The sequence below is a fragment of the Trichomonascus vanleenenianus genome, assembly GCF_965637985.1.
Source record: "Trichomonascus vanleenenianus strain CLIB 3782 genome assembly, contig: TRVA0_025S, whole genome shotgun sequence".
Lineage (NCBI taxonomy): Eukaryota > Fungi > Ascomycota > Dipodascomycetes > Dipodascales > Trichomonascaceae > Blastobotrys > Blastobotrys vanleenenianus.
This window is the reverse complement of record NW_027481862.1, coordinates 65,273-77,238: the sequence shown is the minus strand read 5'-3', so window position 1 is coordinate 77,238 and position 11,966 is coordinate 65,273. Positions and strand designations below refer to the sequence as shown.

The 11,966-nt window shown below is 48.5% G+C and overlaps 4 protein-coding genes and 1 non-coding gene across 6 annotated transcripts; 2 read left to right on the top strand and 3 right to left on the bottom strand.

The window, feature by feature from the left end:
* Nucleotides 1-1,303: 1,303 nt before the first annotated feature.
* ADY2 (Ady2p) lies at nt 1,304-2,122 on the bottom strand (the record flags this gene model as incomplete). Its single annotated transcript, XM_076685464.1, has 1 exon — nt 1,304-2,122. The coding sequence occupies one exon, from the start codon at nt 2,120-2,122 to the stop codon at nt 1,304-1,306; it is 819 nt and encodes a 272-aa protein (XP_076540278.1).
* Nucleotides 2,123-4,346: 2,224 nt separating this feature from the next.
* TRVA0_025S00848 lies at nt 4,347-5,015 on the top strand. 2 transcript variants are annotated; one of them, XR_013062091.1, is made up of 3 exons: nt 4,347-4,538; nt 4,595-4,625; nt 4,713-5,015. It is a non-coding gene; the product is annotated as an uncharacterized misc_RNA (transcript). The 2 variants fall into 2 exon arrangements; XR_013062092.1 differs by having other exon boundaries at nt 4,700-5,015.
* A 206-nt stretch (nt 5,016-5,221) lies between these two features.
* On the bottom strand, nt 5,222-5,921 carry RPL31B (60S ribosomal protein eL31 RPL31B; the record flags this gene model as incomplete). The annotated part of the gene is made up of 2 exons (XM_076685463.1): nt 5,222-5,509; nt 5,841-5,921. 2 exons carry the CDS (start codon nt 5,919-5,921, stop codon nt 5,222-5,224), a joined length of 369 nt encoding a protein of 122 aa, XP_076540277.1.
* Nucleotides 5,922-6,343: 422 nt separating this feature from the next.
* On the bottom strand, nt 6,344-7,531 carry TRVA0_025S00804 (uncharacterized protein; the record flags this gene model as incomplete). The annotated part of the gene is made up of 1 exon (XM_076685462.1): nt 6,344-7,531. The coding sequence occupies one exon, from the start codon at nt 7,529-7,531 to the stop codon at nt 6,344-6,346; it is 1,188 nt and encodes a 395-aa protein (XP_076540276.1).
* A 1,303-nt stretch (nt 7,532-8,834) lies between these two features.
* Nucleotides 8,835-11,810, top strand: HOF1 (formin-binding protein HOF1; the record flags this gene model as incomplete). Its single annotated transcript, XM_076685461.1, has 1 exon — nt 8,835-11,810. One exon carries the CDS (start codon nt 8,835-8,837, stop codon nt 11,808-11,810), a length of 2,976 nt encoding a protein of 991 aa, XP_076540275.1.
* Between the last annotated feature and the right edge of the window lie 156 nt (nt 11,811-11,966).

The following is an 11,966-nucleotide window of genomic DNA, read 5'->3' as shown; positions in this document are numbered from 1 at the left end:
GTAGACAGAAGGTCATTATATTTTCCGACGACCTACGCATACAAGTCAAAGGGAATGTTCAAGGGGAGACAAGACCTACTGGTACATGCAGTTAGATTAAGGGACCCCCTCTCCTCGAGTAGCTTTCCTGGCATTATTAATACACTACAGACTGAGCAAGTAAGCCTCTACTGCTTATGTCTGACCGAGGGGGTTCTTTTTTCCGTGCTTGGACCAGCTGCTCGTTAAAGTGGTGGGGGGCGGCCCGGAAATCGACGAGGGAGTTCATCGGCGCCTTTACAGGAGAGCAAAATCTGACAAAGATAGAATTGCCCCTTAGGGGGATCCCGACGGACCCATGTACCGGTGTATCTGCAGATATATTTGCGGCCCCCTTTTTTTCGTACACATGGGAAGGTCGAAACAGCTACACATACAAGGAAAAAAAATTGCATAGGTGTCCTACAGGGTGATCATCACGATCTGGCTCAGCCGTATGTGTGGTTTCTGGCTTGCATGGGCTGTGTACAGATCATGCATACCCCTCTTTCGAAGGTTTCCTTACTGCATAGCCAACCTGTATGTATGTAGTGTTGCCGCGCCAAGGTTTTACAACGCCCATGCTTTTGATCCACCAGAGAGCTCAAGATCACGGAGATAGGAGGCATCGGTCCAACAGACCCGACTCAGCTGCTTCGCTTCTTTGGTACTAGACCGGCTTCTCTCGGGAACTTTCAAAGAGGGGTTTACTAATAATAATGAGGTCACCGGCTGCTTCTCACCATTCCGACAGTTGCGATTAGACGATGTTCAGCCGTTTAACGGACATCGGCATAAAATTGAGCCGTTCCACGGACCCCGAGCGCATTCCAATTGACCGAGCGCTTTTACCGATGCGTGCGGTACTTTCAGAAATTCGAATTTGACCAGTGCTTATGTGCATTATCAGGCATACAAAGACCCGAAAGATGTCGCCTCGGACAAGTCCTACGACCATCGGGCCATCAGATCGACAGACGATCTTTTCTGGATGGGGAACCAGTACTGCATGCGGCTCGTAGGGCTCGCAGTCCCCCACAACGCCGATCTGTCGGGCAAGTTATCGTATTAACAGGGGATTCTTACACAGAGAAAGCTTCAAACCAGGGCCATAAATGAACAAACGGGTGAAATAGTACCCCAATTTCAAAATGAATCAAACAAATGAGCTTATCATCCAGAACAAACCACATCATTCAAGTGCATCAGCGGATGGAATAATAAGGATTAGTACATGTATTAAAAGGTTAGCTCCATAAAATAATCAAAACAAGTGCAAGTTCGTCTATTCGTACTTCTTGCTGCCTGGCATCTTAAAGTCCCTGACGAGCACGAAGGTGTTCTCCCGGTTTGCGATGGCCTTATACGCAACGTACCATGCAATGAAGGAAGTAATGAGACCGAACCAGCCGCCTGCCTTAGCGACGCCGACCTTGGCCGTGTACTCGGCGGAAGCCAGCAGCAGGAAGGTGATGGAGAGACAGAAGAACAGTGCGAAGTTAGCAACAGTGGTTCGCAGCGTGGCCAAGCACATAAGGGTGGTGAAAATGAACCAGCCAGTCAGGTAAAAACCAAGAGCGCTGCCCAGGGAGTCTGTGCCCTCATATGCCGCGAGAATTCCAAACGAATCAACGAAGATTGCACCGTAAGAGAGCCAGAAACCGCCGTAGGAAGCGAATGCAACAGCACCAAACGTGTTACCGCAGGCAATCTCCCACATGCCAGCTAAGATCTGCACAGCGCCACCGTAGAAGAAGGCAAGGCCAATGACAATGTGTGGAACCGTAACGTGTCGGGCATGAATGTTCACCAGAGAGAGCACAAAAGTGGTCAGGGCGAAGCCGCAGAGACCAATTGGGGCTGGGTTACCAAACTGTCGAGTCTGAACTGGCTGGTCGGCTGGCTTGAGCACGGACCGGAACGCCTCAACAAGCTCGTGCTTGGAGACGACCTGGTCGCCAATGTGGATCGTGTCCGAGTCTGCGCCCGAGGTGTGGATTCGTGCAATCTTCTCAACCTGTTGTGGTGGAGCGTCCTTTGCATTGAGATCGGGAGCGACGATGTCACCGCCCATCATCATTTCCTCGTCAACGTGTCGCGACATTTTTAATTGCTTTATCAACTTCTGTAGACTGTCAAAGACGTCGATAAGATTTTACCACCATGATCAAAGAGATTCTCGTCGTTTAAATAATGCTAAATTTTTCGTCCCCTACTCCAGAGGAGCTTGTTTTAGGAAAGAGGGGTAGCGATCGCGAAAAGAAACCATCTTCCCCATGATTTTGAGACAAAAGCAATTTCAAGTGCAGACCCCCGACAGCGCAAAAATTCCCTGCCTCCGTATTCCCGTCCTCTCCAGCTAGGCAACGGAAATAACACACCATAGAAGAATGAAGAGGGGGAGGGGGGAGGTCGAATCGGATGAATGGCATTTTGGCCAAGGGGCAGAAGATGGTCGGACTGGGCCCGTTTCGCCTAGGCTGTTTGATGCCCGAAAAGGTGACCGCTCCCCTCCTCAAAGCTGGTTCACAAACTCCCTTTATTCCGTGTTTTCTCGTCACTTTGATTATTTATCGGAGGAAAGCGACTGGCCATAGCCCGCCTAGCCGGAGCTCGACAGCTTTTCCAGGGACACTGGCATCAGCCCGTTCGATTGCGTCTCAAAAAAAAAAAAGAAGAAGGTCATGAGCGGTCCATTCTGCGTCCATTCTGCCCAGAGATGAGGGCTGGACTGCTCGTCGCCCTGTCCCGATCCTACCGAGGTGGGTAGCACTCACTCATCTCACGTAGGCCACAGATGCTCTCTCAACCAGGCACAGTATTGTACTACAACTGTATATTTTTTCCGTAGTGTTCTATGGCCTAACCATGGAGGGTAGGCACGAGTAGATTCAATTATTATGGGCGTGAGCTTTTATCATCACGGTAATACGGGTCGGATAGGCGGTGTCAGTAGCCCCAAAAGGGAGTCCATATCCCGGACACGGTTGGTGATGTTTTTGTGTTAGGACCATCGGAGAAACATGGCCAGCGGCCTCCGTGAGGGTGCCGGTTCTTCACGCAACCGGCTCCATTTGTCCTTCGCGACGGCTGGGTGCGATCCATATTGCTTTGCTGGGCGGTATTCCCCACAGCAAGGGATGATCTCCAGGCCCAAGAAACAACAGGATGCAGGATGAGTTGTTCTGTCGGGCGAACTAAGTCGCGATACATACCCCGCAGAGATACCGTTTGTCCGAGAGCAGCATACCAAGGAATACAAAGTACATACAGCACGGCAGTACAGTACTATAGTAAGCGGCCAGCTACAGCGTGCACCACTGTAGTAAGCAGCCAAGCTACTGCTGTAGCGCAGCAAACGCCTCTCGGCTCGAGCTAAGATCAACATGTGTCAGCGGTGGCAGGACTCCCGATGAGCTAGAATTGCGCGTCTATGCTCTGGTGACGACATCATTCTTGTTGTCCCTAACCGCGATTTGCTACGATTGTTGCATCATTCCTAAATAAAGGAGGGTAGAGCTATAGAAGTCTATGGATACGTAACATATTGTCATTTTCCTACAAGAGGTCCCATTGAGAAGAGCAGAATGCTGGCGGTATAAATGAACTTAGGTGGAGCAATCCCCAGTAACTTGCAACGGATGAACGGAGAATTAGGCGTGTTTGCCCCTTTTGCCAAGGTCCTGTTGTGTGGAGAAGCCAACAGGAAGAGGGGAGGATCGGGCAAGACGGACGTTGAATAGAGCTATTTTAACGTCTTTTTCCTAATCTCCATCAGTCCACATCCATATGGCTCAAAACAGCAATATCGTGAGTCGCATGTTTTACGATTAGCTGGGGTATACGACGGGAATATGGAGTCCGTACCACCACAAGCTGTTGCCCATATTAAACACTATAAACATCTACTATCACTGTCGATTACATGCATTGGGGTGGGGGACGGCACAGCGATCTCTTTTACCCACCTGGTACTGTAGTGCAACTACAGTGTGCACCATACAATCCTTTAAATCGTATGATCGCAATTTATATCGTCGATCGCTAATGTGCAACCCCGCCTCCACCTTTCTCTACCATATGTAAAGGCGGGGGGAGAGAGTGGGCATTCAAAGGTGCTCCTGGTCTTATGTATCGGTAATGCGGAATCGAAACTTCACGGTTGAAAGCCAAATGTACTGAAAGCATACATTATTCAATACATTACATGTACCAATAATCTGTAATATTAATATGTACAGTAGTGTACCAAGTGGGTACACTACGTACTTTCGTCGAAGCGATTTTTCTTCTCTGCATTAAACCTTGCTGCACTCGCGTTTTGAAAGGGCCCGTATTGCATCTCAACAACACCATACACATCGTTTTCTAATAAGCCTAATTCCATTTAAGCTTTATTCGCAGCAAAGCGTATTTCGTCCAAAATTGATCTTGTCACAATTGGCGGCTGAGAACTGTATTATCCCCGACGGTCCCAAGTTGTGTAACCTTCTGGCATACTGCAGTGCAATTGGCAACCGGTGAGTAATAGAATAAATTTTTTCTTCATGGCTACTGCTAAACTAACCGTTTGAAGCTACACGGATAGGATTTTTGAAAAACTTTAGGTAAGTTTACCGTACTGTTTCTATAGACCTACCGCGGTCCATGCAGGATTCCAATGACTGACACAGTATTACGGTACAACACCACAGCATCTACCACGGATAAATGCATTTAGGCCATACATTGCGGCTTTATAGGTTTCCTATTCCTGCGCATGAATATAATTAGAACCCTTACGCAAGTTCTTCAATGCACAGCGCATATTCAAAAAACGAATTTGAATCTTTGAATCAAAGGTTCCCTACCCTTGGACTCACAGGCGGATACGTCATATGTATATCGGCGAAAAGATTTTTTCACCGATGAGCTGCCTCGCTTTCGCACAAAACTAATCCAATCATGTCTGTTTTGATAGTAATCAACTACCCGGTGCATAAGTGCTGTACACTTGAGGGCTATGACTGTGCTGTTGTGGCAGCGACCGAACATACCAATCCTGTAAAAGCAAATTAGAAAAAAATAAATAAAATGCGCGTGCTAAATGGAAATGACTGCTAATCAATGAACATATATCAAGCAATGCAACTGAGCAAATGATCATTACACGCGTTAGTATTAGGCAGGAATCATAAGGTCATATATATATTACAGACACAGTTTACTCTTCCTTGGACTCAACGACCTGAGTCTGGAGGCCCTTTGGGTTGGCGACGTTGACAGCCTGGACGTAAGAGAAGAGCTTCTCCTTAGCACCCTCCTCGTCGTTTCGCTTTCGGGAGATTCGGACTCGGATTCGGCATGGAACGCCCTTGATACCTCGCTTCCAGAGCTCCTTGTTCAAAAGTGGGTCAATTCGAACATCGTTGGTGCCGAGCTGCTTTCGAGCAAACTCTCGGACCTCCTTAACGGCTCGTGGAGCTCGCTTCTTGAACTGAACACCGAAAACCTGTATACTGATTAGCATACCGTACCCTAAAACAAGTTAGGGAACTAAGAAGAAAAAATGAGGTAGACGGTGATCGTCTTCAATAGTAGCTTTCGAGAGGGTGATCAATGCTGTACAGAATGCAAGCACACTTCACTCAACAACATCCCAGAGTAGTTGGCCACCCATTACTCTCGCCTTATTGCTCCCACAGGGATTGAATCCACATCAGAGCAAACCTAGAGATATATACGGATCGAATGTACCGACAGTCTAACGTCTGTACCTACTATAGTTACATTTTTCTTCCATCGTTCAACCCAACTCAATAAAAAGGGAGAATTCAACATACTCGCTTGTGGAGGTGGATGGTGTACTCTCGAGTAACAACCTCGTTCAAAGCAGACTTAGTGGACTTGTTGGTTGGGGCCATTTTTAATTTTTTGGATACTGTTGACGTCGAAAGAAGAGATCAAAAAAGTCCATCCCTATCGGTATATTTTTTTCAAAAAGTGTTTGGCGAGTGCCCGGCGCAACCTCCCAATCACGGCTTGCGCAGACACGATCTGAAAAACCCTCAAATTCACGTGACATGTATTTAGGGCTACTGTGACTGTTAAGCTTCCTTCACCGTGTTGATGAGCGGGCCCAGCTATGACATGATATTGCGGCTTTCCTTAGAGGGCACGTACTTTCTATTACTGTCCATTATACGCTGGATATTAGTATGCTGTATCATTTGGTTAGCTTCTTTTGTTTGAGTATCTAAATATAATGTATAAATATTGCTACAGTTTGTTATATAACATTACGGTACTATGGTATATAAAAGAGTTCAGGGATGATCCAAAAAAGTTAGTTCCAAGTCTTTCCTTCTGGAATATAACCCAGCTTCTTGATCTTTTGCTTGAGGATTTCCAGGCCCTCAATAAGCTCGTTGGTTGAATTGACAAAACCAATTCTCAAGAAGCCCGGTAGATTGAAGGATTCACCAGGGACGACTAAAGTCTTCTCTTCCACTGCTAGCTTCTTTGCGAACTCCTCGGAGTTAGGAACCGTGTTGAGCTTGAGCAGGCAGGTGGATCCACCCCGCGGCTTGACGTAGGAGACAATGCCATTGGAGCTTGCTACAAACTCATCGAGAATGGCGATATTCTTTCGAGCGAAGTCAAAGTTGTACTTGATCAGCTCTCGCCATCCCGACATGATCCAGGCCGCAAAGAAGTCATCAATCATGCCGACTGAAATAGTGTTGTAGTCTCGCTTCGACTGGAGGTCCCTCATCAACTCCTTATTTGGAGTTGCAACCCATCCCAGCCGAAGACCAGCGGCATTGAATGCCTTGGACATGCTTCCAGTGATAACGCCCTTTTCGTATAGAGTCGCGACCGAGCTCGGGGTCTCTTCGCCTTCATCCAGCGAGTGGTACAGTGGCCGGTATACTTCATCACAGAGGAGATAGCAGTCTGCTTCTCGGGCAATATCTACAATTTCGAGCAGGAGCTTCTGAGCGAACACTGCTCCGCTAGGGTTGTGCGGCGAGTTGATATTAATCAGCTTAGTCTGGCCCTTTCGCACCATCTCTCGAAGCCGATCCAGATCGGGGAGGTAGTTGTTCTCCTCAACAAGAGGCAGCAATTCGACGTCACCGCCGAACATTTTTGGCACCGAATTGAGTTGCTGGTATGCCGGATCAACCACAATAACATGATCTCCTTTGCCGACAATGGAGTAGTAGCAGAGGAAGTTTGCGCCAATGGCGCCATTGGTGATGACAACGTCATCCCGACCAATGGTAATGGGACCCGACGAAGTGCTGTTGATCATATCGGTAATCCCGTCCTTGAGTTCATTGGAACCGGTAATAGCCCCATAGACCAGTCTCTTATTGGCAATCTCATTGGTGGGGATAGGCTTGTCAATGATCTTGGAGATCTCCTCCAGGGTTAATGAATAGCAGCAGGTCTCGGCAATGTTGACGTCGACCTTGGTCTCATAATCGTCCATCCATCGTTCAACCTTGAAATCTTCTTGATAAACCATTCTTCTCCTGTTCTTGCTGAAATTTCGTTATCACTGGCTTGGTGAATACGCGTTATTATATGGTGGGGGCTTCAGCCGTGCGATCACCGAATTAAAACCGAGGAGAAAATGCAACTCTCGCCGAACCTCGACATTGAAAAAATACGAAATGTAGTACCGGTAGTACACAAGTCAAGCTGAAGGGAGTAGGCGACTGTCCCGGGTCGCCTGGAGTTACCTTAGGGATTTCCGGGATGACCTGATAAGCGAATGATATTAACTATAGGCGTCATGCGTTCACGCCAGAGGAACTGGAATCGGGTATAGTAACCGTACACGACCATATGTACATGCGAACCTACATTTGGTGCGCGGAAATAAAGTTGACATATTTAATGAAGGAATAAATAATTTGATATTAGATCTGGCCGGCGCCGCGGCCGGCTCCGGACCGTAAGTACCGTATGTTCATCTGGACAAACGTTACTACGGAGTGGTTTCGCCGTTTCTCGTTAGAATCAAAACCTGCAGTTACTCTAAAATCTTATCTGCGCTTTGATTCCACTCCTAGAAACTTTCGACCGGCGTGTAAACGAGCCAACTTAGTTAGAACGGCCGCATTATACCCCAAACCTAAGATACACCCAAATGGTGATACACTGTACAATAATGATGGCGAACCTAATGCAGGTTGGACAGTGCTGAACCTGCAGGGATATTTGAAACCGGTACAACCGTGTACACAACGAAGCCCACAAAAAGTAGCAAGCAATACTATATTGGAGATGAATTGCTTACTCTGGAACCTATGACATGCTATCTACAAATTGTACTGCATCTAATCAATCTCGTAGCAGTACCAAACACGAGTGTACCTATGTATTGTAATGGTACGGTATAACTGTAATACTCTGCTTAGGATGCTGATTGAATGGATGAACAAGCAAAATTCGGAAAAACAACATGAAATCAAGAAACCATGGCGCTGTTATTTTTAATTCGCGCTAGGGATAACAAATATGGCAAAAATCTACGCGTTGACCACTTTGGCTTCCTAGACGGGAAAAGGGTAAACAGGCGTGTTCCACCCACACGTACACACACGCACACCATAATAACCTCTCCCCCGCCTCCCTGGTAAACAAAAAGTACTGACAACAATAATCTCAACGCTGCCACACATCATACGCTCCCTAAAATACGGCTGCATTTGATTTTTTTTTCCAACGATTTTTGCAGCTCGTGTTTACCTCAACAATTAGCCATCCATTGGCCTAGTGAAGGAGAATAAATACAAATTTCAGAGGGGCGAACAATCGAAACTATGGCTACTGAAGGCGGCGACGAGTACGCGTTCAGCAACTGCTTCTGGTCAAAAGACGATAGCGGAGTGCAAGCGCTGTTCCACCGAATGCACGAAGCCAAGTCCACCTGCGACGAGATATCCCAGTTCTTCAAGGAACGCATTGCCATTGAAGAAGAGTACGCTAAGAAGATGCTGGCGCTGTCCAAAAGGGGCCTCGGCAGCGCGGAATTGGGCACGTTGAAGGATGCGCTTGAAGTTATCCGCCGAAGTACAGAGACAATGGGCCGGTCCCATGCCAATGCGGCCACCGAAATCAAATCGCAGCTCAATGCTCCGTTGGAGACATTCTCCGCCTCGCTGAGGCAGAGGCGCAAGGTCGTGCAAAATACTGCCGAGAAACTGTACAAGGCAAAGGCGGCGGGAGAAGTTGCAGTTGAAAAAGCGTCCGAAAAATACAAGGTGGACTGTAACAAGATCAACGGGTACTACGCCCAACAGAACCTGTTAATGGGCAAGGACCTCGAGAAGAACAACATGAAGCTCGATCGGGCGCACAATTCCGTCGACTACACGAAGCGGGAGTACCAGAATGCATTGAGAAACTACGCAGATTCCGTAGACCGGTGGAACAAGGAGTGGAGACAGAGCTGTGACCAGTTCCAGGATCTGGAGGAAGAGCGTATTAACTTCGTCAAGTCCAACCTCTGGGCGTATACCAACATCGTGTCTACCGTATGCGTGAGCGACGACGAAGGATGTGAGAATATCAGAGTAGCGCTTGAGAAGTGCGACGTCCAGCAGGATATTGCCGCCTTCGTGAGTGTCCGAAGCACCGGTAACGAGATTGAGCAGCCACCTGAGTTTGTTAACTATTTGGATGGTTACGGCGATGAGAATGACGGGAAGAGCGCCTATACTGTGGCGAACTTTACCCGTGAGTCGCATTACGATAGTAGCGCATCACCAATTGCCGCTACCGCGTTGACCACTGACAATGTCGTTATCGAACCACAGCAATCACACCCCCAAATGATGCAGGAACCTCCACAACAACAGCAACAACATTCAGAGCCCGTTGTTGCTTCGCAGCCCCAGGGTCCATATTATAATGGCAATAACTCGTCTTCTCAATTCAAGCTCGAGACTGTTTCGCCCAGGATTACAGCGCCCCCGCTGGTAATTGAGCCAGAGAAGCCGCTAAACACAAGCCAGCGGTCTGACAGGAGCCATGATGTACGTCAGCCACCTCCTCCTAAGAGCCGAGTACCGATCCCGCAGTTCAACGTCCAATCCGCCGGTGACTACGAGTCAATCCCTGTGCTCGCTCATCCCGAATCCGTCTCGACAACTGCTCAAAGTTCTCCTGTCCAGGGATCGACCTCTCCAAACAGCTCCGTATATTCGAACAATACGTCTATGTCATCGGTTTCCGAGACTCCGCTAGAGGAGGAACCAAAGCGAAGGACGTGGGCATCACCATTCCGCCGAAGAAGCAAGAAGGACCTCAATAAAGGATGGAACAAGGACACCAAACAGCCTACTATCACAGCTAAAGATAAGGACTATATTAAACAGCAGCAACAGAAGGAGTCTAACCGTCGGTCTATGCCTACGTCTTCGGTCTTGAATATGGGCGAGAACATGTTTGATCTGGGCATCTCAGGTAGCCAAGGCACGACGAGCCGAAGTCCGTTCGATACTCGGGCGCGGTCGACATCTCCTACTAAGACCATGGCTCGAGACGATCCGCTAGTAATGGCTTTGCAAAAGCTGAAGACTGATGATGTCAGCCCTCCACAGGAAGAACAACCGCCACAGTCGCTGCCAATTGCAAAGAAGAACGAACCGGGCCGTTACAATTCTATTGGCGACGGTACGGAGCGTTCTACGCGACGGATTATTTCTCGGTCTGCACCAACCAGCCCCTCCAGAGGCTCACCAAAAGGAATGTTTGGCCGGTCCAATTCCGCATTGGTGCCACCAGAACCGGCGTTCACCGCTACTGAGATGGAGTCTACTTCCCACCGGTACGCGGCTCAGACTAAGGAGATGTTTGGAGATATGCATATTGACGATGACCCACGGCAAGTTCAGCAGCGTCGTGGAGGGAGTAGCAATATGAATATGCAGCGGCCACGGTCGCAGAACGAACTTCGCGGGAGCATTCATCAGCAGGGACCACCACCTCAGCAACAGCATTTCAACACTATGCGAGAGCGCTCAAAGACAATGTACTACGAGAGTCCAGAGGAACAGCAGCAATCGCAGCAATCGCAGTATGGCGACTCCGTGCGAGGACACCGCCGAACAAAGTCAGCATCACCAATTAAGCAGGGATACCAGAATCCGGCCGAGCAGTACCGACGAGCCGCTTCACCGGGACTGCAACAGGCATATAATCCTCCGCAGCAGGCATTCACCGCATCGCATATGTCCCCACGGCCGCAGGATCCATACATGCGGTCAACGTCTCCGAATGCTAGCAGGCAGAGCATTTATCAGGACACATACCGTGGCGAAATGCACGAGACTTACCGACGAGAGCCGACTCCTCAAGATTACCAGCCTCAGCAGACTTCTCGGGCCAATTCGCCCATGTATAGAAGGGCGACTTCTCCAAAGCCTCAATTGAGCTCACGACAGTCTTACTATGACTATAGCGATGTGCATGACGCTCAACAGTACTATGATGAGTATGAGATGCAGCAATCCGTGAGACAACCCCCACGGAGAAACTCGGTGGACGCACGACAGAGCATGAAGGGCCAGCCTCAGGCGACTCTGCCGACAATTTCGTCCGACGGACGGAGGATTATCCGGTATGGCAAGGCTGCATACGACTACCGAGCGGCTATTCCTGAGGAGGTGTCCTTCAGAAAAGGGGACATGCTTCTAGTGCTGAGAATGCAGGAGGATGGCTGGTGGGAAGTTGAAGTTTATGGCAGCCGAGGACGCTTCGGTCTTGCTCCATCCAATTTCTTGATTAATATTTAGTATATATAGTTACATAAAAAGGTTTTTGAATATGTAGCATCCGCCAGTCTTCCTCCAAAGGCTATAGATCAATGGACCCCCATTTCCCCCCACACTCTCACACTCATCGGAAGCGGCGATGAGCATTAGTGATGCATCAGGCGAACATTACTGATG